This window comes from Heterodontus francisci, chromosome 3 (genome assembly GCF_036365525.1).
Source record: "Heterodontus francisci isolate sHetFra1 chromosome 3, sHetFra1.hap1, whole genome shotgun sequence".
NCBI lineage: Eukaryota > Metazoa > Chordata > Chondrichthyes > Heterodontiformes > Heterodontidae > Heterodontus > Heterodontus francisci.
Window position 1 is genome coordinate 9282125 of NC_090373.1, and position 27956 is coordinate 9310080.

General features: G+C 47.6%; 1 protein-coding gene and 1 pseudogene across 1 annotated transcript; both read right to left on the reverse strand.

Annotated features, from left to right (window-relative positions):
• Positions 1–1775: 1775 nt before the first annotated feature.
• On the reverse strand, positions 1776–3848 carry LOC137353683 (galactosylgalactosylxylosylprotein 3-beta-glucuronosyltransferase 2-like). Its single transcript, XM_068020047.1, has 2 exons — positions 3333–3848; positions 1776–1784 (listed from the first exon to the last, which is right to left on the reverse strand). The coding sequence occupies exons 1-2, from the start codon at positions 3846–3848 to the stop codon at positions 1776–1778; spliced, it is 525 nt and encodes a 174-aa protein (XP_067876148.1).
• Positions 3849–4726: 878 nt separating this feature from the next.
• LOC137353694 (galactosylgalactosylxylosylprotein 3-beta-glucuronosyltransferase 2-like) lies at positions 4727–27299 on the reverse strand (annotated as a pseudogene).
• Between the last annotated feature and the right edge of the window lie 657 nt (positions 27300–27956).

The following is a 27956-nucleotide window of genomic DNA, read 5'->3' on the forward strand; positions in this document are numbered from 1 at the left end:
AAAATCTCAAATAGAAACAAGAAATTCTAGAAATACTCAGCAGGTCTGGCAGCATCGGTGGAGAGAGAAGCAGAGTTAATGTTTCAGGTTAGTGACTCTTCATCAGAACTGGCAAATGTTAGAAATGTAATAGGTTTTAAGCAAATAAAGCAGGGGTGGGGCAAGAGATAATAAAAGGGAAGGTGTTGATCGGACGGAGGGTCACAGAGAATAACTGACCAGAAGGTCATGGAGCAAAGGCAAACAGTATGTTAATGGTGTTCTGAAAGACAAAACATCCGTGCGGAGCGGGTGTTAATTGACAGAAAAATGAACCGCCCTGCCCAAAGCACAAACATGAAAGAATGTGGGTAGGCACATGGTAAAAAAAATCAATGAGGAAATAAACTAAAATAAAAGAATCATATTAAAAAGAAAAAAGAAAAAAATAACTAAAATTAAAAATGGGATCCCGTCATGCTCTGAAATTATTGAACTCAGTGTTCAGTCCAGCAGGCTGTAATGTGCCTAATCAGTAAATGTGATGCTGTTCCTTGAGCTTGCATTGATGTTCACTGGAACACTGCAGCAAGCCCAGGACAGAGATGTGGGCATGAGAGCAGGGGGGAGTGCTGAAATGGCAAGCAACTAGAAGCTTGGGGTCATGTTTTCAGGCTGAGCGAAGGTGTTCCACAAAGCGGTCACCCAATCTGTGTTTGGCCTCGCCAGTGCAGAGGAGACCACATTGTGAGCAACTAATACAGTATACTCAATTGAGAGAGAACAAGTAAATTGCAGCTTCACCTGAAAGGAGTGTTTGGGGTCTTGGATGGTGAGGAGAGAGGAGATAAATGGGCAGGTATTACACCTCACATGACGAACTGGCTGTTGCAGAATTTGAACTGCGAGTTTTAAATTAGAGAAACAGCGCTGGTAGACAGAAAGCTCTGTGCTCCTGGATTGAAAAGACCTCCTCCCTTCCTGTCTGCTCCCATCTCCTTCTCACAGAACTGAAACCCACTGAAGACACATGAACTCCAAGAGAGAAAAGTCTCCGACAGTGAACAAGGTTTAAGAAGAATACTGGGCCCCAACGAGAAGCAAGATCTATCTACAAACAAGGACTCGACAGTGAGTTCGAAGAACCGTAACAAAAAAAAACTCTTCAGATATTGCCTCAAACCTTTTCACTTTATTCTTCTTCTGCTCTTTTCTGTCTTGATTTGCATGTATGTTTAAGCATGCGAGCGTGGGGTGCAGCGTGTATCAGCAGGTGTTTTTAGTTTAAGTTTAATAAATTTCACTTTGCTTTTTAAACCTAAGAAAGCCTATTTGTGCTCATTTCTTTGTCTTATAATTGGAAAGCGGTGAACAAGGATTCACCAAGGGAGAGCTAAAAAACAGTGTTTAAAATTAAACCCTATTACAGTCGGACCAGGTGAAGACTGAGAGGGACCCCTGGGCACCTTTCTCACCTGGACGTAACACACATATACAACTCCAATTTCTTTCTCACACACATATAAAACCCCGATCACTCTCACACATGTATATACAGACTCGCAGTCTTTCTCCCCACATCCAATCCCTGCACCATGCACACAGTCTGTCTCAGCTCACCAGACACAAACCCAACACACAGTCTCTCTTAGACATACACATAGAGATACTCTGCTTCCAATATACACACAGTATCTTTCACACACACACACACACACAATTATCCAGCCTCACCGTCACACATCTACACATCTGCCAGCACATTCTCTCAAACAAGAACTGGTGTGAAAGGCTTCTCAATCGAACTGCAGAGTAATGAGATAAATGTCAAAAGGAAATAATTATAAAGATGCACTGAGACCAGAAACCAGGAAAAGAGAGAATGAAAGACTCAGAAATCACTGAGCTTTTGCGAAAGATAAACGAGAGAGAGAGAAAGAGAGAGTGAAAGTCAGAAAGGAAGTGACAGAATTGGAAGCAGACAAAAAGAGATGGAAAAACAAGAAGAAATAATATGTGAACTAGAAACTCAAACAGATCGATGGAATGAAATGGAGAACAGCAATAGAAAATAGGGCGGCACAGTGGCGCAGTGGTTAGCACCGCAGCCTCACAGCTCCAGTGACCCGGGTTCAATTCTGGGTACTGCCTGTGTGGAGTTTGCAAGTTCTCCCTGTGTCTGCGTGGGTTTCCTCCCACAGCCAAAAGACTTGCAGCTTGATAGGTAAATTGGCCATTATAAATTGACCCTAGTATAGGTAGGTGGTAGGGGAATATAGGGAAGGTGGGGATGTGGTAGGAATATGGGATGAGTGTAGGATTGGTATAAATGGTGGTTAATGGTCGGCACAGACTCGGTGGGCCGAAGGGCCTGTTTCAGTGCTGTATCTCTAAATCTAAAAGTACAGAGTGAGGGAGAGAGAATGAATAGTGAGACCAAGAGGTGATAGAAAACATCTAGCCAGAGTGGAGGGAGGGAGAAAGAGAGAGTGGTGCAAGGATATACACAGAAAGAGTGAAGCAAAGGAGAGTGTGGAGGGGTGAGGATAACAATAGATAGGATGCAGAGAGCAGGTACGGTGAAGAAAGCAAATGTGCAGAGTGTTGGTAAAAGATGTTTAGACAGAGTGGGGGAAAGAGTGAGAATACAAACAGAGATCGTAAGCATAGAGAGAATGCAGAAAGAAAACAGATATACAAAATACAGAGAGAGAATATGTGGAGATGCAGAAAGGGAAAGAATGCAAAGACAAATACAGAGAGAGTGCAAAGATATGGAATGCAGAAACAGAGAATATGGAGACAGAATTCAGACCTTGTCTAGACAGAGATATCATGTATAGATAGAGATGGTACAGAGGCAGAGAATGTCAGCACAGATTTAAACAGATACAAGAAACAGAGAGAAAGATGACAAAACTAGATACAAAACAGAGAATACAGACACCGAGATAAGAGAATGTAAAGGGAAATGCAGATAGAGAATACAGAAAAAGAAAGATAATAGAGACAGAACGAGAGAGAACACAGAGACAGAGATACTACAGAGATAGAATGAAAATACCGAGACAGAGAGATACTACAGAGACAGAGAGGACATGGAGAGGAAAAGTACAGAGGCAGAAATACTACAGAGACAGAAAGTGGGGATAGAGACAGAAAGATAACAGAGGCAGCAAGAGAGATAGCACGGAGACAGAAAAATAACAGCCAGACAGAATGAGAGCGAATTCAGAGACAGAGAATGCAGAAAGAGATTTGGTAATACAGAGAGGGAGGGAGGGGATGGAGGTAATGCTGAGACAGTGGGGTTGAGTGCTGGTGAGTATATTTGCTCTAACCCCACTCCCTACCTCCTGGAAGAGTTGCAGACTGTAAGTGTTATCATCATCAGCGAAGAAGATGACTCCGGAGTGGCGGAGGGTACTGTTCATACGGATCCAACGCAGTCCCTCGTTCCTCTGCTCTGTACCTCGGGATTTCCATGGCCCCTTGTCTGCCTGCGGGGTCTGCACATGGAGATGAGTATAGGAAGCGATTCCCGAGCTGGCTAACAGCTCACTGACCAGGCGGCTCCGGAAAGGCGAGTCTTCCACCAGGATCCAGTGGAAATGCTGCAGTTGGCGGAAGGTGTTCGCCAGCCGGGTGAGCTCAGCCTTTTGTACCGGTCTGCTGTAAGTCGGTGTGATGGCATAGATGGTGGTGATGGAGTGGTTGGAGAGTGGCTCCACCCGGGCCAGTCCATGATTGCTGAATGAAAACAGAGGGCTCCACACGGAAGGTCTTCCCATATTACTGTACATCAGGATGATAACGATCAGGACCCAGAGCAGCAGGAGGGAGAAACGAGTGAAGGCAGCAGATTTCATCATGTACAGACTAAGTGAGGAGAGGTCAGGAGACTTCATACTTCTTTACAGAAAGGCACAGAGTTGTTATTGTGAAGAATCCTGTTCTGGCGGTACTTTTACCCCCAGCTATTCATTGTGACACGGCGACAACAGACACACCCAGAGACAAACTCGTGTTAACCCGCCTTGTGTCAGTGATAGTTCTTGTTAAACAGCTGGGAGAGAGAGATGGAAAGAGGATGGAGGGATGGAGAAAGGATGGAGAGAAGGAGCGAGATAGAGGGAGAGTGAGGCACGGAGAGAGAGAGGGATGGAGAGGGATGGCAAGAGGGATGGAGAGAGAGGGATAGAGGGATGGAGAGAGGGAAGCAGGAGTTGAAGGTTCCTTTCTAGCGCCCTGTTTCACGTCAGTGTCATTTGGGGGGAAATGAAGGAAACTGCGTGTCTTTATCCCTGTTCCACAGTAGCCGCAGCTTCCACAGTCAGACTGGAACCCACATGAAGCAGAGAGAGAGTAAGCAGATTGTCAGAGACATGGATCACCCTTTGAGGCAAACGGCACAGAGATTCCACAGCAAAAGGAGTGTGTTCCCTCTCGAGTCTTTAGCTTTTAGTGTTGTTTCAGCAGACTGGATTGTGGAGTGTCTCAGGAAGGTTTGATCATGCACACTTTGGTGGAACCGAATGCCGATCTTCAATCAGAGAAGCGAGGGATGTAAATTTCATCAGAACCTCAGACCCGAAACGTTAACTTTGCTTCTCTCTCCACTGATGCTGACAGACCTGCTGAGTATTTCCAGCACTTTTTGTTTTCGTTTCAGATTTCCAGCATCTGCCCTATTTTGCTTTCATAACAGAGTTGTATCCTTAAATTGAAGACATGAGATATAAACTTCTCAGGGACTAATTAAAGAACCACACAAAAATATTTCACTTTTAAGACTTTTACTATTGTTATGATCCTGTTCGGCACTGTTATCCTTTAAAAAGAGAAAGTCAAATACATAGTTATTGCTCAAAGAATTACTCCACAAGATTTCAAGTTTCAGGCAAAAAAAAATTACTGTGCAAGAGATAAACCAAGCAAAACACAACTAACAATGCCACAATTTGGGAACACATATGTAAAACTTAAAATCTGAACAGATCATGAAGACGAATACTTTAAACTCTAAATCTCAACAGAACACTCCTATTTGACTGTTACTGCCACCCCAAGAATTCCCCTATACTTTACAGGATCTTGGCGGTTTGATCACTTTTCCTGAGACCAATCCAAAGTGTACCATAGCTCTTCGGAATTCACTTTGACTTTCCTCAATCTCTCATTTGTCTTCTGAGATCGAAGATCTCCTGAGGATTCTCCTTCTAGCTTCAGCTAGGCAAATATTCCAGTTCTCTTCCAACACCTCCTGAATGTGGACTTCCCAACTTAGGCCTTGAAACAGAAACACCCCTAGTTCCTGATGGCCTCTTTGCTCCTGAGCCCAGCTGCTTTCAAAGCCAACAGCTTTCCAAAAACCAGCTGTGTGTCTGTCAGCAAGCACACAGATCAAAACACCAGTCGACACCCCTGCATCATCTATCTCCCTGCAATGTGGTATATGTGGGATGGCCCAGATAGCAATTTAAACTATTTATTTCCAACTCCAAATCTTCTTTTTTTCTGGGAAATTATATGAATATTTTAAACCCCTCATTGAGACAGCTACAGACACACTGTTTCCATCAAGAAGTTCAGAGAGATTCCCATTGTTTCAGGGTCTTCACACTTCCCATTCTGACCTTACTAAATAAATGTGGCCACCCTTTGATTTGTCACCACCCTCGGGTTGTTTGCCAGCTTCACAAACCAGGTGATTTCAGTTGTCTCGCATTAAAAAAAAAATTAATTCCCAAATTCAAAGTTACCTCTCGATAACTAATACAAACCATGAAGCAGGTGATTGTAACACCTTCCCCCCAGGTAAAAATGGAAATTCATCACTGTAGTGATGTGGTTTCATTGACATCAATAAGAACAAAGTAATTTATAACATGTTATACACTGAAACAACTACCTTATCACATGCAACACACATAATAGTCTCCCCCATTCCCACCAGATCGTCTTGACAATATTCCTTCGCTGAATTCGTAACCAGAATTCACATTCTTGATCAAATGATGATAACATTTAAGGACACTTCCAAAACTGTGGTATGCCAATGAACTTAATAAGTCTCTTTGAGGTGGTTGTAACACCTTCCCCCGAGGGAAAAATGGAAATTCCATAACTATAGTGATGTGTTTTGATTTACACCAAAATAAAATAATTTATAACATGCGTCATGCAGGCCCCACCTGCCAAGAGTGAGACACATTAATTTCACCACAGGGACATTAAATGTCAAATTGTTGCTGGCAAGAAGAGAACGCCTGTTACAAGGGGTTGCAGGCTGCTGGCCGGAAAGACATTTTTTGCATCCTTGCAGACACTTTTAGAACAAAGGAGCTATCCCCTGCTCCCAATACACAGAACAGACGTGGTCAGACCAGTTTAGTCACATGACTAACTGGCTTCTGCAGAGTTCGAACTGAGAGTTTTAAATTGGAGAAACAGTGTTTGAAGGCAGGAAGCTCTGTGCTCCTGGATTGAAAGGACCTCCTCTCCTCCTGTCTGTTCCTATCTCCTTCTCACGGAATTGAAACCCGCTGAAGACACATGAATCCCAAGAGAGAAAAGATTCCTTTGGAAAGCAAAAACAACCTGCAAAAGTGAGCTTGAAGAACCGTAACAAACTCTTCATATATTGCCTCAAACCTTACCACTTTATTTTTTCTTCTGCTCTTTCCTGTGTCTATTTGCATGTGCTTATTGTGTATGCATGCTAGCATGGGTGCGTCATTTATCCATAGGGATCAACCAAATTAGAGTTTAAGTTTAATAAAAATTCACTTTTCTTCTTTAAACTAAGAAAGCCTGTTTATGCTCATTTCTTTGCCTTAGAACTGGAAAGTGATGAACAAGGATTCACCAAGGGGGAGCTCAAAACAGTGTGCTTAAAATTAAACCTTGTTACAATAAGACCTGGTGAAGGCTGAGAGGGACCCCTAGACACCTTTCGCATCTGGTTGTAACAGAAATTTGGGGGTTCATCCGGGATTTTACCCATAGACAAATAAGGGAAATTGGAAGTGGGAAGCCAAATTGTTCCCAATCAAAAAAGAGCAAGATTAATACAAGTTTTCTTATGGTTGTGTGTGATTAAATGTTAACATGTCTGCAACTGAAGTAAGTAGCTCTCCAAGTCAGAGTGAAGTAACTTGGGATAAATTAAAAGCACTGTCTGTGGAGGAGTTGAGGAAAATGGCTGAGCAGTGTGGGGTCACTGCACATGGCAAGGCTAGGAAGTCTGAACTCCTAAGATTAGTGGCCAACCATTTTTCCCTTTAATCTGAAGAAGCAGAAACAGGATGAGAAGCAGAAACCCACTGGGTATTGTCAGCAAAGATACAATTGGAACAGAGGAAACTTAAAGTTAAGGAAAGGGAGAGGGAGAAATAGAGAACCTTGCAGAGGGAATGTGAAGAAAATGATAGACAGGAGAGAGAGAAAGAAAGACAGGAGAAGGAACGAGAGAGAAGAGAGAGAGAGAAAAAATATTCCAGAAAGAATGCAAAGACAGTTGAAGTGGCTTGAGTTACCTAGGGGGTGAAAACATGACCAATATGGAGGAGTGTAATTCAGGGCTGGGTACAGAATTGTTAAAACTAGCTCACCTAATCCCAAAATTCAATGAGGAAGATGTGGAGGTATTTTTGTGTCTTTTGAGAAACAGGAAAGGCAGCTAAAATGGACAGCTGAGACCTGGTCTCTTTTCATACAAAGCAAGCTAACTGGAAAAGCCCATGAGGTTTATTCCTTGTTGCCAGATGAGAGTTCATAAAATTATGAACTGACCAAAAATGCTATCCTTGGGGCATATGAATTAGTACCCAAAGCCTTTCGCCAAACATTTAGAACCCTCAAAAAGCAAGCTAATCAAACGTATCGGGAGTTGAAAGAAGTAAGCAGCTGGCTTTTGACAAGTGGCTGAGGGCTCGTAAAATACAGCTCAGCTATGAGAATCTCAGAGAAGTAATTCTGTTCGAGGAATTTAAACACTCTCTCCCACGCTCCATGAAGACCCATATAGAGGAGCAGTGGGTCCAGAGAGCCCTGAACATGTCCGTTCTGGCTGATGAGTTTGCTTTAATTTATAAGTCAGTTTTCCAGGGGAGAACCTTTCCTAATAATGCCTACAAATGAAAAATGTACAAAGGGTGGGAATGTGATATCCATCTAGGCAGTCCTGGAAGAGAAAGGAAAGCAGGAGACAAAAGGTGCCCTCTAGCTAAAAAGGAAGGTGCTGTGAGCAAGTGTGAGACCCGGAGACCCATGTGCTTCGATTGTAATAAAGCAGGGCATTTAAAAGCTGACTGCTGGAAACTAAAGGGGAACCTGGTAGGGTTAATCAGGGCACACTTGCTCAGTGAAGACGGGAACCTGATGCCTTGCACAGCAGAACAAGCTGTGGCTTTAACTGCAGTAAGAGTGCAACCCAGGAAGTTTACTACGGCCAGTGCAGGAAAAGTTAATAGGATTCCTGAAGGTTATCAGGGTTTTGTATTTGAAGGGAAATTAACACCATATCCTTTGAGTGGGGCAAGCAAGCCCATAGTGATTTGCAGGAGCACCGGGGCACCTAGATCCCTTTTACTGGGAAAAGACCTGACTTTTGCCCCAGAGAGTACAGTGAACACCAAAATGGTGGTGAATGGTATTGGAGGGCAGTGTATGCTTGTACCTGTTGTCATGCAGGCCACCTCTTGCCAAAAATAAGCGACACATTATTTCGCCACGTGAACATTAAAAACTTAAAGATGTTGCTGGGAATAAAAAAGGGCCTATCATGGGAAATGGCGGGCCCTCACAGAAAGGACCTTTTTTTGCATGCTGGCAGGCAGTGTTGGAACAAAGGACCCAGTCCCTGCTTCACCAGCACACAGAAGAGCTGGTCAGACCAGTTTAGCCACATGATTAACTGGCTGTTTGAATTTGAACTTGCCACAGAGTGTTTGAAGCTCAGAAAGTTGTTCGCTCCTGGACTGAAAAGATCTCTCTCCTGTGTGCTCCCATCTCTTTTTCACGGAACTGAAAACCATTGAAGACATATGAACCCCAAAAGAGAAAAGTCTCCGACAGTGAACAAGATTTAAGAAGAATACTGGGCCCCAATGAAATGTAAGATCTACCTACAATCAAGGACTACAGCGAGGTCGAAGCACAGTAAAAAAACCCTCTTCAGAGATCGCCTCAAACCTCTCCATTTTATTTTTTCTTCTGCTCTTTTCTGTCCCTATGTGCATGTGCTTTTGCTTATCGTGTATACATGCCAGCGTGGGGCACGATGTGTATCCATAGACGTTAACCGAATTAGAGTTTAAGTTTACGGTTTAATAAATGTTATTTTTCTTCTTTAAACCTAAGAAAGACTGTTTATGCTATTTTCTTTGCCTTATAATTGGAAAGTTGTGAGGAAGGATTCATCAAGGTGGAGCTCAAAACATAGTGTGTTTAAAAATTAAACCCTGTTATAGTTAGACCAGGTGAAGGCTGAAAAGACCCCAAGACACCTTTCTCACCGGGTCGTAACACTGTACACAGGGTGCACCTGGAGTGTGACTGAGTTTCAGGACCTGTGACCGTAGGGATTGTCCCTAGTTTGCCTGTGGACGGGATTGACCTGCTCCTAGGTAATGAACTGGCGGGTGAAAAGGTGGTCCCCCTCCCCCCCCCCCCCCCTGCCCCCAGTAGTGAAAGAAAGACATTAGGAGGTCAGAGAGACAGGGCAGTGACAGGAGACAGACCCTGCAGTTTCCCTGAATGTGTAGTGGATCAGACCATGATCAAACCAGGGCCCCCAGAGGAGACTGAATTAGCACTGCAGGCAGATGACCAGATCAGTCTGTCTGAGATTTTCTTTGGTAAGTTAGGAGACCCAGGGAATGAATTAAATGGATTTTCCCTAGCTGAGACTCAGCGAGCCGACCCAGTATTGTGAGAGTTAGCACAGGCTGCCCAGTCTGAAAGTGAAGCAGAGGGAGTCCCTGATTGCTACTATTTAAAGAATGAGGTACTGATGAGGAAGTGGAGTTCTCCTCACAGACCTGAGGGCAAGGAGTGGACAGTTCACCAGTTAGTGGTGCCACAGAGGTACTGGAGTAGAAATATTAAGATTGGCCCATGAGACTACAGTGGGCTGTACATACTGGTATACAAAAGACCAAAGCCCGCATAAGACAGCAGTTTGACTGGCCAAAACTCCACAAAGATGTAGTGGAGTACTGCAGGTGTTGCCACATGCACCAGGTTGAGGAGAAACCCCAACCTACAGTAAAACCTGCATTTCCTACATCCTGTACCAGTGTTCGGAGGACCCTCCAGCAGAGGTGAACTGTAAGGGACCCCCGCCGAGAACAAAAGGGGACAGGCAGGCACTCGGCTGGAAAAAGGTTAGACAGGGAAAGGGCAAAAGTGACCAAAAGGGCAGGTTTCAGGAAGTCTGCGAGGAATCCCGGATGAAATCCCTTACTGTCTGGTCAGCCAACCCCGAAATATTATAAAACTTAGACCCCACATCCTCCTGTGTAAATGCAGACTCTAGAATCACACCACCAGAATTGCTAACAGCCTTTACAGGAACCTGCAGAGACAAAGAGAGAACCCGAGGGGCAGAGAAATCCTGAGGGTGATGCCTCACCTAGTTAAAGCGCTGCAGAGGAGTACAGAAAACTCTGCACAAATACCTGCAGATATGAGTGTCCCAGAGAACAAAGGGGAGATTAACAATGAATCCTGCCCAACAGTCATAATGACCCATCCCCTGAAGTCAAAAAACTTTGCATGACTCATCAAAGCACTGAAAGAGAGTTCAGGATAGATCCGCCCACTACTAATTCTCCTAGAAAAAAATACCTCAGCAGGAACAATGGTTCGAGGCAGTCATGGAAAGGGGTGAAGTGAAGAAAAACATCCCCAAAGAGCCACATGTTTATTGGAATGACAAAAAGGGGAAATTAAAGCAGCACTGGCACCCAGAGAAGACAATTTTAATAAGTTTTATGATTTATGAATGAATGGGAATGAATGAGTGAAATGGATGGTTTTTTTGTATCTTATATATATTTTTCTCAATCCTTTTAATGAAATGTGCCTTTTTTCCAAATCTCACTTCATTCCCCTGGGTGTGGAGGTGTCATGCAGGGCCCCACCTGCCAAGAATGTGGCACATTAATTTCGCCACATGGACATTAAATTGCAAATTGTTGTTGGGGAGAGGAGAAGGCCTAGAACACGGGGTTGCAGGCCACTGGCCGGAAAGACATTTTTTGCATACTAGCAGACACTGTTGGAACAAGGGAGCTAACCCTACTCCCAATACACAGAACAGATGTGGTCAGAGTAGTTTACTACATGACTAACTGGCTGTTGCAGCATTTGAACTGAGTTTTAAATTGGAGAAGCAGTGTTTGAAGACAGAAAGCTCTGTGCTCCTGGATTGAAAGGACCTCCTCTCTTCCTGTCTGTTCCCATCTCTTTCTCATGGAACTGAAACCCACTGAAGACACATGAACCCCAAGAGACAAAAGTCTCCTACAGTGAACAAGGTTTAAGAAGAATACTGGGCCCCAATGAGAAGCAAGTTCGACTGACAAACAAGGACTCTACAGGGAGCTCAAAGAACCATAACAAAAGGAAACTCTTCAGCTATTGCCTCAAACCTTTCCACTTTATTTTTCTTCTGCTCTTTTCTGTCTCTATTTGCATGCTAGCGTGGGGCGTGGCGTGTATCCTTAGGCGTTAACCAAATTAGAGTTTTTCGTTTAAGTTTAATAAATTTCACTTTTCTTCTTTAAACCTAAGAAAGCCTACTTGTGCTCATTTCTTTGTCTTATAATTGGAAAGCGGTGAACAAGGATTCACCAAGGGAGAGCTCAAAACATGGTGTGTTTAAAATTAAACCCTGTTACAGTCGGACCAGGTGAAGACTGAGAGGGACCCCTAGACACCTTTCTCACCTGGACGTAACACACATATACAACTCCAATTTCTTTCTCACACACATATAAAACCCCGATCACTCTCACACATGTATATACAGTCTTTCTCCACACATCCAATCCCTGCACCATGCACACAGTATGTCTCAGCCAGCCAGACACAAACCCAACACACAGTCTCTCTTAGACATTCTGTTATGACCAGGTGAGCAATGACTAGGGGTCTTTTGATATCTTTACCTGGTCATATTGTAACAAGGTTAAATTTTTAAACACACTGTGTTTTGAGCTCCCCTTTGTGTGAATCGTTGTTCACAATTTCTAATTGTAAAGTAAAGAAATGAGCACAAACAGGCTTTCTTTGCTTTAAAGCAGAAAGATGAAATTTATTAAACCTTAAACTTAACCTCTAATACAGTTCACGCTTATGGATATATGATACGCTCATGCTGGCATGCACGTGCGATATAAACATAGAGAACAGCAGAAGAAAAGATAAGTAGAAGAGTTTGAAGCAATATCTTGTTGATGTTTCTCAAGCTCGCTGTAGTCCTGATTGATGAAATAGTCTTGCGTTTCATTGAGGCCCAGTATTAGTCTTCTTAAAACCTTGGTCACGAGGCAAACCTTTCTCTCTTTGAGTTTCACATGTTTTCACAAGATTCAGTTCCATGGGAAGAGATGAAGGCAGGTGGACAGGAGAGGAGATGTTCTCAGTTCCAGGAGAGGTCTTTACTCCATGAGCACACGGCTTTGTCTTGATCCCTTTCTTGGGAGTTTAATATTTAAAAAGCTCCCAGGGTGCTCAGCAGGTTAGTCATGTGACCAGCTCCTTATATGGAACAGTCAGTTCAAAATCCTTTGTTGGAAGTTCTAATCCAAAAGCTCCAGCCAGCTGGACATGTGACTATAACTGGTTTGACCACTTCTGTGTATTGGAGAGACAGGGGCTGGCTCCCTTTGTTTCCACATTGTCTTCTAATATGCAAATATCCTTCCAGTCTGAGATTGCAATTGTTTACACTTTAATGTTTGTGCTGCGAGATAATGTGTGCCTCAGTCTTGGCAGGTGGGGTTTGCCTGATAATACACATAGAGATACTCTGCTCCCAAAATACACACAGTGGGTTAAATTTTACCAGCCTGTTGACACCACGGGTTGTGGCGCAAGGGCCAGTAAGTTATGTCAAGAAGGGCCCGCCGCATATTACTGGTGGTGGCGGGACCTCGGTGCGGACCCCCTGCCACATGGCGGTGGCACAACAATTAGCATGTGGTAAATGGTACTTACCTGTGCTGATTATGCAACCTGCCACCTCTCCATCGACACTTCCTGATTTTTCAATGAACGGGCGGGCGTCACGTGCCGTGCCGTTTACGATTAGAAAAGCCGGCGGGTCCACAGAGGCAGAAAGTTTCGCGGCAGAAGGTAAGTTTCTTTTCAGGGGTCTCACTCTGTATACCTAAAGGGAGGAGGGAGGGGGGAGTACAGGGGTCTCACTCTGTATACCTAAAGGGAGGAGGGAGGGGGGAGCACAGGGGTCTCACTCTGTATACATAAAGGGAGGAGGGAGGGGGGAGTACAGGGGTCTCACTCTGTATATTTAAAGGGAGGAGGGAGGGAGGAGTACAGGGGTCTCACTCTGCATATCTAAAGGGAGGGGGGAGTACAGGGGTCTCACTCTGTATACCTAAAGGGAGGAGGGAGGGGGGAGTACTGGGTTCTCACTCTGTATATTTAAAGGGAGGAGGGAGGGGGGAATACAGGGGTCTCACTCTGCATATCTAAAGGGAGGAGGGAGGGGGGAGTACAGGAGTCTCACTCTGCATATCTAAAAGGAGGAGGGAGGGGGGAGTACAGGGGTCTCACTCTCCATATCTAAAGGGAGGGGGGAGGGGGGAGTACAGGGGTCTCACTCTGCATATCTAAAGGGAGGGGGGAGGGGGGAGTACAGGGGTCTCACACTGCATATCTAAAGGGAGGAGGGAGGGGGGAGTACAGGAGTCTCACTCTGCATATCTAAAGGGAGGAGGGAGGGGGGAGTACAGGGGTCTCACTCTGTATATCTATAGGGAGGAGGGAGGGGGAGTACAGGGGTCTCACTCTGTATATCTATAGGGAGGAGGGAGGGGGGGAGTTCAGGGGTCTCACTCTGTATATCTAAAGGGAGGAGGGAGGGGGGAGTACAGGGGTCTCACTCTGCATATCTAAAGGGAGGAGGGAGGGGGGAGTACAGGGGTCTCACTCTGCATATCTAAAGGGAGGAGGGAGGGGGGAGTACAGGAGTCTCACTCTGCATATCTAAAGGGAGGAGGGAGGGGGGAGTACAGGGGTCTCACTCTGTATATCTATAGGGAGGAGGGAGGGGGGAGTTCAGGGGTCTCACTCTGTATATCTAAAGTGAGGAGGGAGGGGGGAGTACAGGGGTCTCACTCTGTATATCTAAAGTGAGGAGGGAGGGGGGAGTACAGGGGTCTCACTCTGTATATCTATAAGGAGGAGGGAGGGGGGAGTACAGGGGTCTCACTCTGTATACCTAAAGGGAGTAGGGAGGGGGGAGTACAGGGGTCTCACTCTGTATACCTAAAGAGAGGAGGGAGGGGAGAGTACAGGGGTCTCACTCTGGATACGTAAAGGGAGGAGGGAGGGGGGAGTACAGGGGTCTCACTCTGGATACCTAAAGCGAGGAGGGAGGGGGGAGTACAGGGTCTCACTCTGTACATCTAAAGGGAGGAGGGAGGGGGGAGTACAGGGGTCTCACTCTGTATACCTAAAGGGAGGAGGGATGGGGGAGTACAGGGGTCTCACTCTGCATATCTAAAGGGAGGGGGGAGTACAGGGTCTCACTCTGTACATCTAAAAGGAGGAGGGAGGGGGGAGTACAGGGGTCTCACTCTGCATATCTAAAGGGAGGGGGGAGTACAGGGGTCTCACTCTGTATATTTAAAGGGAGGAGGGAGGGGGGAGTACAGGGGTTTCACTCTGTATATTTAAAGGGAGGAGGGAGGGGGGAGTACAGGGGTCTCACTCTGCATATCTAAAGGGAGGGGTGAGTACAGGGGTCTCACTCTGTATATTTAAAGGGAGGAGGGAGGGGGGAGTACAGGGGTCTCACTCTGTACATCTAAAAGGAGGAGGGAGGGGGGAGTACAGGGGTCTCACTCTGCATATCTAAAGGGAGGGGGGAGTACAGGGGTCTCACTCTGTATATTTAAAGGGAGGAGGGAGGGGGGAGTACAGGGGTTTCACTCTGTATATTTAAAGGGAGGAGGGAGGGGGGAGTACAGGGGTCTCACTCTGCATATCTAAAGGGAGGGGTGAGTACAGGGGTCTCACTCTGTATATTTAAAGGGAGGAGGGAGGGGGGAGTACAGGGGTCTCACTCTGTATATTTAAAGGGAGGAGGGAGGGGGGAGTACAGGGGTCTCACTCTGTATATTTAAAGGGAGGAGGGAGGGGGGAGTACAGGGGTCTCACTCTGCATATCTAAAGGGAGGGGTGAGTACAGGGGTCTCACTCTGTATATTTAAAGGGAGGAGGGAGGGGGGAGTACAGGGGTCTCACTCTGTATATTTAAAGGGAGGAGGGAGGGGGGAGTACAGGGGTCTCACTCTGTATATTTAAAGGGAGGAGGGAGGGGGGAGTACAGGGGTCTCACTCTGCATATCTAAAGGGAGGAGGGAGGGGGGAGTACAGGGGTCTCACTCTGTATATCTAAAGGGAGGAGGGAGGGGGGAGTACAGGAGTCTCACTCTGCATATCTAAAGGGAGGAGGGAGGGGGGAGTACAGGAGTCTCACTCTGTATATCTAAAGGGAGGAGGGAGGGGGGAGTACAGGGGTCTCACTCTGTATATTTAAAGGGAGGAGGGAGGGGGGAGTACAGGGGTCTCACTCTGCATATCTAAAGGGAGGGGGGAGTAAAGGGGTCTCACTCTGTATACCTAAAGGGAGGAGGGAGGGGGGAGTACTGGGTTCTCACTCTGTATATTTAAAGGGAGGAGGGAGGGGGGAGTACAGGGGTCTCACTCTGCATATCTAAAGGGAGGGGGGAGTACAGGGGTCTCACTCTGCATATCGAAAGGGAGGAGGGAGGGGGGAGTACAGGGGTCTCACTCTGTATATATAAAGGGAGGAGGGAGGGGGGAGTACAGGAGTCTCACTCTGCATATCGAAAGGGAGGAGGGAGGGGGGAGTACAGGGGTCTCACTCTGCATATCTATAAGGAGGAGGGAGGGGGGAGTACAGGAGTCTCACTCTGCATATCTAAAGGGAGGAGGGAGGGGGGAGTACAGGGGTCTCACTCTGCATATCTATAAGGAGGAGGGAGGGGGGAGTACAGGGGTCTCACTCTGTATATCTAATGGGAGGAGGGAGGGGGTAGTACAGGGGTCTCACTCTGCATATCTATAAGGAGGAGGGAGGGGGGAGTACAGGGGTCTCACTCTGTATATCTAATGGGAGGAGGGAGGGGGTAGTACAGGGGTCTCACTCTGTATACCTAAAGGGAGTAGGGAGTGGGGAGTACAGGGGTCTCACTCTGTATATCTAAAGGGAGGAGGGAGTGGGGAGTACAGGGGTCTCACTCTGTATACCTAAAGGGAGGAGGGAGTGGGGAGTACAGGGGTCTCACTCTGTATACCTAAAGGGAGGAGGGAGGGGGGAGTACAGGTGTCTCACTCTGGATACCTAAAGGGAGGAGGGAGGGGGGAGTACAGGGGTCTCACTCTGTATATTTAAAGGGAGGAGGGAGTGGGGAGTACAGGGGTCTCACTCTGTATACCTAAAGGGAGGAGGGAGTGGGGAGTACAGGGGTCTCACTCTGTATACCTAAAGGGAGGAGGGAGGGGGGAGTACAGGTGTCTCACTCTGGATACCTAAAGGGAGGAGGGAGGGGGGAGTACAGGGGTCTCACTCTGTATATTTAAAGGGAGGAGGGAGGGGGGAGTACAGGGGTCTCACTCTGTATACCTAAAGGGAGGAGGGAGGGGGGAGTACAGGGTCTCACTCTGTATATCTAAAGGGAGGAGGGAGGGGGGAGTACTGGGGTCTCACTCTGTATATTTAAAGGGAGGAGGGAGGGGGCATTACAGGGGTCTCACTCTGTATATCTATAAGGAGGAGGGAGGGGGGAGTACAGGGGTCTCACTCTGTATATCTATAGGGAGGAGGGAGGGGGGAGTACAGGGGTCTCACTCTGTATATCTAAAGGGAGGAGGGAGTGGGGAGTACAGGGGTCTCACTCTGTATACCTAAAGGGAGGAGGGAGTGGGGAGTACAGGGGTCTCACTCTGTATATCTAAAGGGAGGAGGGAGTGGGGAGTACAGGGGTCTCACTCTGTATACCTAAAGGGAGGAGGGAGTGGGGAGTACAGGGGTCTCACTCTGTATATCTAAAGGGAGGAGGGAGGGGGGAGTACAGGGGTCTCACTCTGTATATCTATAAGGAGGAGGGAGGGGGGAGTACAGGGGTCTCACTCTGTATATTTAAAGGGAGGAGGGAGTGGGGAGTACAGGGATCTCACTCTGTATACCTAAAGGGAGGAGGGAGTGGGGAGTACAGGAGTCTCACTCTGTATACCTAAAGGGAGGAGGGAGTGGGGAGTACAGGGGTCTCACTCTGTATACCTAAAGGGAGGAGGGAGGGGGGAGTACAGGGGTCTCACTCTGTATATCTAAAGGGAGGAGGGAGTGGGGAGTACAGGGGTCTCACTCTGTATACCTAAAGGGAGGAGGGAGTGGGGAGTACAGGGGTCTCACTCTGTATACCTAAAGGGAGGAGGGAGGGGGGAGTACAGGGGTCTCACTCTGTATACCTAAAGGGAGGAGGGAGGGGGGAGTACCGGGGTCTCACTCTGTATATCTAAAGGGAGGAGGGAGTGGGGAGTACAGGGGTCTCACTCTGTATACCTAAAGGGAGGAGGGAGTGGGGAGTACAGGGGTCTCACTCTGTATACCTAAAGGGAGGAGGGAGGGGGGAGTACAGGGGTCTCACTCTGGATACCTAAAGGGAGGAGGGAGGGGGGAGTACAGGGGTCTCACTCTGTATATTTAAAGGGAGGAGGGAGGGGGGAGTACAGGGGTCTCACTCTGTATACCTAAAGGGAGGAGGGAGGGGGGAGTACAGGGTCTCACTCTGTATATCTAAAGGGAGGAGGGAGGGGGGAGTACAGGGGTCTCACTCTGTATATTTAAAGGGAGGAGGGAGGGGGGAGTACAGGGTCTCACTCTGTATATCTATAAGGAGGAGGGAGGGGGGAGTACAGGGGTCTCACTCTGTATATCTAAAGGGAGGAGGGAGTGGGGAGTACAGGGGTCTCACTCTGTATACCTAAAGGGAGGAGGGAGGGGGGAGTACAGGGGTCTCACTCTGTATATCTAAAGGGAGGAGGGAGGGGGGCATTACAGGGGTCTCACTCTGTATATCTAAAGGGGGGAGGGAGGGGGGAGTACAGGGGTCTCACTCTGTATATTTAAAGGGAGGAGGGAGGGGGGAGTACAGGGTCTCACTCTGTATATCTAAAGGGAGGAGGGAGGGGGGAGTACAGGGGTCTCACTCTGTATATCTAAAGGAATGGGGGAGTACAGGGGTCTCACTCTGCATATCTAAAGGGAGGAGGGATGGGGGAGTACAGGGGTCTCACTCTGTATATTTAAAGGGAGGAGGGAGGGGGGAGTACAGGGTCTCACTCTGTATATCTAAAGGGAGGAGGGAGGGGGGAGTACAGGGGTCTCACTCTGTATATCTAAAGGAAGGGGGGAGTACAGGGGTCTCACTCTGTATATCTAAAGGGAGGAGGGAGGGGGGAGTACAGGGGTCTCACTCTGTATATCTAAAGGAAGGGGGGAGTACAGGGGTCTCACTCTGTATATCTAAAGGAAGGGGGGAGTACAGGGGTCTCACTCTGTACATTTAAAGGGAGGAGGGATGGGGGAGTACAGGGGTCTCACTCTGTATATCTAAAGGAAGGGGGGAGTACAGGGGTCTCACTCTGTATATCTAAAGGAAGGGGGGAGTACAGGGGTCTCACTCTGTACATTTAAAGGGAGGAGGGATGGGGGAGTACAGGGGTCTCACTCTGTATATATAAAGGGAGGAGGGAGGGGGGGAGTACAGGGTCTCACTCTGTATATCTAAAGGGAGGAGGGAGGGGGGCATTACAGGGATCTCACTCTGTATATTTAAAGGGAGGAGGGAGGGGGGAGTACAGGGGTCTCACTCTGTATATATAAAGGGAGGAGGGAGGGGGGAGTACAGGGGTCTCACTCTGTATATCTAAAGGAAGGAGGGAGGGGGGAGTACAGGAGTCTCACTCTGTATATCTAAAGGAAGGAGGGAGGGGGGAGTACAGGGGTCTCACTCTGTATATCTAAAGGGAGGAGGGAGGGGGGAGTACAGGAGTCTCACTCTGTATATCTATAGGGAGGAGGGAGGGGGGGAGTACAGGGGTCTCACTCTGTATATTTAAAGGGAGGAGGGAGGGGGGAGTACAGGGGTCTCACTCTGTATATCTAAAGGGAGGAGGGAGGGGGGAGTACAGGGGTCTTACTCTGTATATCTAAAGGGAGGAGGGAGGGGGGAGTACAGGAGTCTCACTCTGTATATTTAAAGGGAGGAGGGAGGGGGGAGTACAGGGGTCTCACTCTGCATATCTAAAGGGAGGGGGGAGTACAGGGGTCTCACTCTGTATACCTAAAGGGAGGAGGGAGGGGGGAATACAGGGGTCTCACTCTTTATATCTAAAGGGAGGAGGGAGGGGGGAGTACAGGAGTCTCACTCTGTATATTTAAAGGGAGGAGGGAGGGGGGAGTACAGGGGTCTCACTCTGCATATCTAAAGGGAGGGGGGAGTACAGGGGTCTCACTCTGTATACCTAAAGGGAGGAGGGAGGGGGGAATACAGGGGTCTCACTCTGCATATCTAAAGGGAGGGGGGAGTACAGGGGTCTCACTCTGCATATCTAAAGGGAGGGGGGAGGACAGGGTTCTCACTCTGTATATATAAAGGGAGGAGGGAGGGGGGAATACAGGGGTCTCACTCTGCATATCTAAAGGGAGGGGGGAGTACAGGGGTCTCACTCTGCATATCTAAAGGGAGGAGGGAGGGGGGAGTACAGGAGTCTCACTCTGCATATCTAAAGGGAGGAGGGAGGGGGGCATTACAGGGGTCTCACTCTGTATATCTATAAGGAGGAGGGAGGGGGGAGTACAGGGGTCTCACTCTGTATATTTAAAGGGAGGAGGGAGGGGGAGTACAGGGGTCTCACTCTGCATATCTAAAGGGAGGGGGGAGTACAGGGGTCTCACTCTGTATATTTAAAGGGAGGAGGGAGGGGGGAGTACAGGGGTCTCACTCTGCATATCTAAAGGGAGGAGGGAGGGGGGAGTACAGGGGTCTCACTCTGTATATCTAAAGGGAGGAGGGAGGGGGGAGTACAGGGGTCTCACTCTGTATATCTAAAGGGAGGAGGGAGGGGGGAGTACAGGGGTCTCACTCTGTATACCTAAAGGGAGGAGGGAGGGGGAGTACAGGGTCTCACTCTGTATATTTAAAGGGAGGAGGGAGGGGGGAGTACAGGGGTCTCACTCTGTATACCTAAAGGGAGGAGGGAGGGGGGAGTACAGGGGTCTCACTCTGCATATCTAAAGGGAGGAGGGAGGGGGGCATTACAGGGGTCTCACTCTGTATATTTAAAGGGAGGAGGGTGGGGGGAGTACAGGGGTCTCACTCTGTATATCTAATGGGAGGAGGGAGGGGGTAGTACAGGGGTCTCACTCTGCATTCGGAAAGGGAGGGGGTCTGGGATTACTGGAGGGAAAGCTCTGCTGGCATGAAGGGAGGTACTGTGTACCATCCCTCCGTTAACAGTGTACGCTCTGTGTTTGTTCGTGTTTGTGAGGGGGCAATGGCACATGAGTCACACTGTGTGTGGGGAGGATGTCAGTAAGGGCAGGAGCATTACGGTCGGATGGATGGTGGAGGCAATCGATTCAGCTGGTAGGATCTTGTTGTGGTCATGCTGTGCCACTCTGAGTGTTGGCCAAGATGGGCAATGCCATCGCACACCACATAGTTGATCCAGGAAAGCAGCTGATGTACCCGTCAATACTAATCCCTGCCCTGTTAGGAACCTTCGAATACATGCAGGGTTCAACTTTATTTATCACATGGAAATCGGTTTGGCTCATCCTACATTGTGTGATCCTGTGCTTCTGAGGATCTGTATGCACCAGAGACAATACCGACAGGCAGGTGTGATCCACGTAGAGGCCCCCGGTCATGAGCAGCCATGAGCTCCAAGGGGAGCTTGCCATTACGGTTGCCGTGCATCTACCGGCCACACATGACATGCCATTGGCTGTCACAGCCCCAGTGTTAGAGGAGATTGCTCATGTGGAGAGGGTTGTGACACATCTCTGTACCCTGCTCAAGGATAACCTGCAGCCCATGGGCTCCGGTGGACATCCCATGCCTTTGTTCTTCATAGTGGCTGCAGTTCTCAAGCCTGACACCTCTCCAGCCTTTTAGGGGCCCACCAGAGACCTTTGTGGGGTCACACAGTCAGCAGTGCACCGCTGTATCAGGGAGGTCACCAATGCCCTGCACCAGAGAGCCAGTGAGTTTGTTCACTTCAGGACGGACTCTCACAGCCAGGCCCAGAGGGCCATTGGTTCTGGCACCATTGCCAGAGAACCATAGGTTGCCATGTTCATGGACTGCACTCATGTGGCTATCAGGCTTCCCGCTAGGCTACCACCTGCAGACTTCACCAATAAAGGAAACCTCTCAATCTAGGTGAAGCTGGTATGTGAACACCCCAGATGTGTCATACAAATCTGGGAGCGCTTCTCAGGGAACTGCCATAACACCTGGGTCTTGTGCCAATCCCAGCTGTCACCGCTGTTCACTGAACTGGCTCAGATGGAGTGGTGGCTTCTTTGCAGACATGGCTCCCGATACCAGTGAGAGACTCCACCACTGCTGCAGAGGAGAGATACAACGCCAGCCATTGAGCTACATGAGCAACCATTGAGCAGGAGATCAGCATGCTGAAAGAGCACCTCCAATGCCTGTATGGACAGGATGATGCCCTGTACTACAGGCCGAAAAGGCCAGCTCCTTTCTTTGCTGCTCTGCACAACTACACACCCAATAGAGGCCAGGCCTGGTATGATGACGAGAGACTTCAACAGGATTCCTCTTCTCACTATGAGGACGCTGAGGACCTACAAAATGAAAGACACATGGTAGGGCAGATGGCACCCAGGCTCTGCACACAGGGCTAGCAGTGAGCTAGGGATGTACGGAAATGGCTTATCAGACAAAAGCTGTCTGCTCCATAGGAACTGACATGAGCTCTGCAAGCTGCACATCATCCTCACTCACCTGCTGTGCGACATAGAAACATAGAAAAATAGGAGTAGGAGTAGGCCATTCGGCCCTTCGGGCCTGCTCTGCCATGCAAAAAAGATCATGGCTGATCGTCTAATTAAGTACCCTGTTCCTGCTTTCTCCCCATATCCCTTGATCCCTTTGACATTAAGAAATATATCCAGCTCCTTCTTGAATATATTTAATGACTTGGCCTCCACTGTCTTCTGCAGTAGAGAATTCCACAGGTTCACCACCCTCTGAGTGACGACATTTCTCCTCATCTTGGTTCTAAATGGCATTCCCCGCATCCTGAAACTGTGACCCCTGGTTCTGGACTCTCCAGCCATCGGGAACATCCTCCCTGCATCTAGCCTGTCTAGTCCTGTTAGAATTTTATAGGTTTCTGTGAGAGCCCCTCTCATTCTTCTAAACTCTAGTGAATATAGGCCTAGTCGACCCAATCTCTCCTCATACGTCAATCCTGCCATCCCAGGAATCAGTCCAGTAAATCTTCTTTGCACTCCCCCCATGGCAAGAACATCCTTCCTCAGATAAGGTGAACAAAACTGCACACAATACTCCAGATGTGGTCTCACCAAGGCCCTGTATAACTGCAGTAAGACATCCTTGCTCCTGTACTCTAATCCTCTTGCAATGAAGGCCATCATACCATTCACCTTCCTAACTGCTTGCTGCACCTGAATGCTTGCTTTCAGCGACTGGTGTACAAGGACACCCAGGTCTCGATGCACCTCCCCCTTTCCCAATCTATTACCAATCAGAATATATTATGGGCGGCACAGTGGCGCAGTGGTTAGCACCGCGGCCTCACAGCTCTAGGGACCTGGGTTCGATTCCGGGTAATGCCTGTGCGTAGTTTGCAAGTTCTCCCCATGTCTCCCAGTGTGTGCGTGGGTTTTCGCCAGGTGCTCCAGTTTCCTCCCACATCCAAAGACTTGCAGGTGATAGGTAAATTGGCCGTTGTAAATTGCTCCTAGTGTAGGGAGGTGATAGGGAATATGGGATTACTATAGGGTTAGTATAAATGGGTGGTTGTTGGTCAGCACAGACTCGGTGGGCCGAGGGGCCTGTTTCTGTGCTGTATCTCTAAATAAAAATAAATAATCTGCCTTTCTGTTTTTACAACCAAAGTGGATAACCTCACATTTATCCACGTTATACTGCATGTGCCATGCATTTGCCCACTCACCCAACTTGTCCAAATCACATTGGAGCCTCTTTGCATCCTCATCACAGCTCACGCTCCCCCCCAGCTTTGTGTTGTCTGCAAACTTGGAAATGTTACATTTAGTTCCCTCACCCAAGTCATTATATATATTGTGAATAGCTGGGGCCCAAGCAACCCCACTAGTCACTGCCTGCCACCTGGAAAAAGACCCGTTTATTCCTACTCACTGTTTCCTGTCTGTCAACCAATTCTCAATCCATGCCAGTATATTACCCCCAATCCCATGTGCTTTAATTTTGCACACTGACCTCTTATGTGGGACCTTATCAAAAGCCTTCTGAAAATACAAATACACCACATCCATTGGTTTTCCCTTATCTATTCTACTAGTTACATCCTCAAAAATCTCCATTAGATTTGTTAGGTATGATTTCCTTTTCATAAACCCATGCTGACTTTGTCCAATCCCGTTTATGTTTTCCAGGTTCTGCTATCACATCCTTTATAATAGACTCTAGTATTTTCCCCACTACTGATGTAAGGCTAACTGGTCTCTAATTCCCTGTTTTTTCGCTCCCACCTTTTTTAAATAGTGGGGTTACATTTGCCACCCTCCAATCTGTTAGGAACTCTTCCACAGTCTATAGAATTTTGGAAGATGACCACCAATGCATCCACTATTTCCAGGGCCACTTCCGTTAGTATTCTGGGAAGTAGATTATCAGGCCCTGGAGATTTGTCAGCCTTTAACCCCATTAATTTCCCTCACACTACTTTTTTTACTAATACTGATTTCCTTCATTTCCTTCCTCTCATTAGACCCTTGGTTCCCTAACATATCTGGGAGGTTATTTGTGTCCTCCTTTGTGAGGACAGAACCAAAGTACATGTTGAATTGTTCTGCCATTTGTTTGTTCCCCATTATAATTTCCCCCGTTTCTGACTGTAAGGAACCTGCATTTGTCTTCACTAATCTTTTTCTCTTCACATATTTATAGAAGCTTTTACAGTCAGTTTTTACGTTCCCCGCAAGTTTACTCTCATATTTTATTTTCTCCCGCTTAATCAACATATTTGTCCTACTTTGCTGAATTCTAAACTGCTCCCAATCCTCAGACTTGCTGCTTTTTCTGGCAATTTTATCTGCCTCCTCTTTGGATGTAATACTATCCCTCATTTCTTTTGTAAGCCATTGTTGAGCCACCTTTATTTTTGCACCAGACAGGAATGAATAATTGTACTGATTCACCAGTCCACATCTGCAGCATCTCTGTGTAAACCATTAGAGGCAGCAGCTGACTGAGCCAATGTCCATGTCACTGAGTCCGTGGAAATGCTCATGAGTAATGGTGGCATGGCAATGATGTGATTGCATAGATTGGCTCTCCTGAAGGGCCAACGGTGCAAAGGGATGTGACATTGGCTCCACATGCTGGCACACATCATTTGTACAGAGAAAAGGACAGTGCTGGGGTCACTCAGCTGGTCAGGTAGCATCTGCGGAGAGAGAAGCAGAGTTAACTTTCAGGTCTGTGAACTTGGACAAGTTAACTCTGCTTCTCTCTCCACAGATGCTGCCTGACCTGCTGGATTTCTGCAGCACTTTCTGCTTTGCTGCCAGATTGACAGCAGCCCCACTCTTCAGCAGTCAGGTAAGTATTTCTTTGACTGCTGTCAGGAAGCAGATGCTGGAGCGCTTAAAATAGGGCCCAGTATCTGCTGCACAGCTGTCTAAACTCTCTCACTGCGCCAAATGTCCCGCCTTTCCCTACATAATATTCGGTTGGAGGGAGGGGGGTTGCCGTGCAGCCTCAATGGAAATGAGCCCCCATGATTAATATCACGGGGGCTCAGCGGCAGCCGGCGAATGTGGGCACCTGCTGAGTTCAAAGTGCACCACCAGGGAGCATGGCACACCAGTAAGATTCAGCCCAGTATCTTTCACACACACACACACAATTATCCAGCCTCACCATCACACATCTACACATCTGCCAGCACATTCTCTCAAACAAGAATCGGTGTGAAAGGCTTCTCAATCGAACTGCAGAGTAATGAGATAAATGTCAAAAGGAAATAATTATAAAGATTCACTGAGACCAGAAACCAGGAAAAGAGAGAATGAAAGACCCAGAAATCACTGAGCTTTAGTGAAAGATAAACTAGAGAGAGAGAAAGAGAGAGTGAAAGTCAGAAAGGAAGTGACAGAATTGGAAGCAGACAAAAAGAGATGGAAAAACAAGAAGAAATAATATGTGAACTAGAAACTCAAACAGATCGATGGAATGAACTGGAGAACAGCAATAGAAAGTAAAGAGTGAAGGGAGAGAGAATGAATAGTGAGATAGAGAGGTGATAGAAAACATATAGCCAGAGTGGAGGGAGGGAGAAAGAGAGAGTGGTGCAAGGATATACACAGAAAGAGTGAAGCAAAGGAGAGTGTGGAGGGGTGAGGATAACAATAGATAGGATGCAGAGAGCAGGTACGGTGAAGATAGCAAATGTGCAGAGTGTTGGTAAAAGATGTTTAGACAGAGTGGGGGAAAGAGTGAGAATACAAACAGAGATCATAAGCATAGAGAGAATGCAGAAAGAAAACAGATATACAAAATACAGAGAGAGAATAAGTCAGAGAATATGTGGCGATGCAGAAAGGGAAAGAATGCAAAGACAAATACGGAGAGAGTGCAAAGATATTGAATGCAGAAACAGAGAATGTGGAGACAGAATTCAGACCTTGTCTCGACAGAGATATCATGTATAGATAGAGATGGTACAGAGGCAGAGAATGTCAGCACAGATTTAAACAGATACAAGAAACAGAGAGAAAGATGACAAAACTAGATACAAAACAGAGAATACAGACACCGAGATAAGAGAATGTAAAGAGAAATACAGATAGAGAATACAGAGAAAGAAAGATAACAGAGACAGAACGAGAGAGATCACAGAAACAGAGATATTACAGAGACAAAAGAAAATGCCGAGACAGAGAGATACGACAAAGACAGAGAGAATACAGAGAGAGGAAAAGAGGCAGAAAGAAAGATAACACAGAGGCAGAAATACTACAGAGACAGAAAGAGGGAGAGAATAGAGACAGAAAGATAACAGAGGCAGTAAGAGAGATAACACAGAGACAGAAAAATAACAGCCAGACAGAATGAGAGCGAATTCAGAGACAGAGAATGAGGAAAGAGATTAGGTAATACAGAGAGGGAGGGAGGGATGGAGGTAATGCTGAGACAGTGGGGTTGAGTGCTGGTGAGTATATTTGCTCTAACCCCACTCCCTACCTCCTGGAAGAGTTGCAGACTGTAAGTGTTATCATCATCAGCGAAGAAGATGACTCCGGAGCGGCGGAGGGACCTGTTCCTGCGGATCCAACGCAGTCCCTCGTTCCTCTGTTCGGTCGCTCGGGGTTGCCCTGGCCGCTTGTTTCTCCGCGGGGTCTGCACATGGAGATGAGTATAGGAAGGGATTCCCGAGCTGGCTAACAGCTCACTGACCAGGCGGCTCCGGAAAGGCGAGTCTTCCACCAGGATCCAGTGGAAATGCTGCAGCTGGCGGAAGGTGTTCGCCAGCCGGGTGAGCTCAGCCTTTTGTACCGGTCTGCTGTAAGTCGGTGTGATGGCATAGATGGTGGTGATGGAGTGGTTGGTGAGTGGCTCCACCCGGGCCAGTCCGGGATTGCTGGAGCCCGGGGATGGAGGCAGAGGGCTCCACACGGAAGGTCTTCCCATATCAGTGTCCATCAGGATGATAACGATCAGGACCCAGGGCAGCAGGAGGAAGAAACGAGTGAAGGCAACAGATTTCATCATGTACAGACTAAGTGAGGAGAGGTCAGGCTGCCAGGACACTTCATACTTCTTTTCAGAAAGGCACAGAGTTGTTATTGTGAAGAATCCTGTTCTGGCGGTACTTTTACCTCCAGCTATTCATTGTGACACGGCGACAACAGACACACCCAGAGACAAACTCGTGTTAACCCGCCTTGTGTCAGAGTCAGGGGTGTTTTCCAATAGCTGGCTGGTTCTTGGTGAGCAGATGGGAGAGAGGAAAGAGAGGGAGAGAGAGGGATAGAGAAAGAGAGGGGAATGGAGAGAGAGATGGAGCGAGAGCGTGAGAGAGGGAGAGGGAGGGATGGAGAGAGGGAGAGAGGGATTGAAAGAGGGAGAGAGAGGGAGAGAGGGATAGAGGGATGAAGAGAGGGAAGCAGGAATTGAAGGTTCTTTTCTAGCGCCCTGTTTCACGTCAGTGTCACTGGGGGGAAATGAAGGAAACTGCGTGTCTTTATTCCTGTTCCACAGTAGCCGCAGCTTCCACAGTCAGACTGGAACCCACATGAAGCAGAGAGAGAGTGAGCAGATTGTCAGAGACATGGATCACCCTTTGAGGCAAACGGCATAGAGATTCCACAGCAAAAGGAGTGTGTTCCCTCTGGAGTCTTTAGCTTTTAGTGTTGTTTCAGCAGA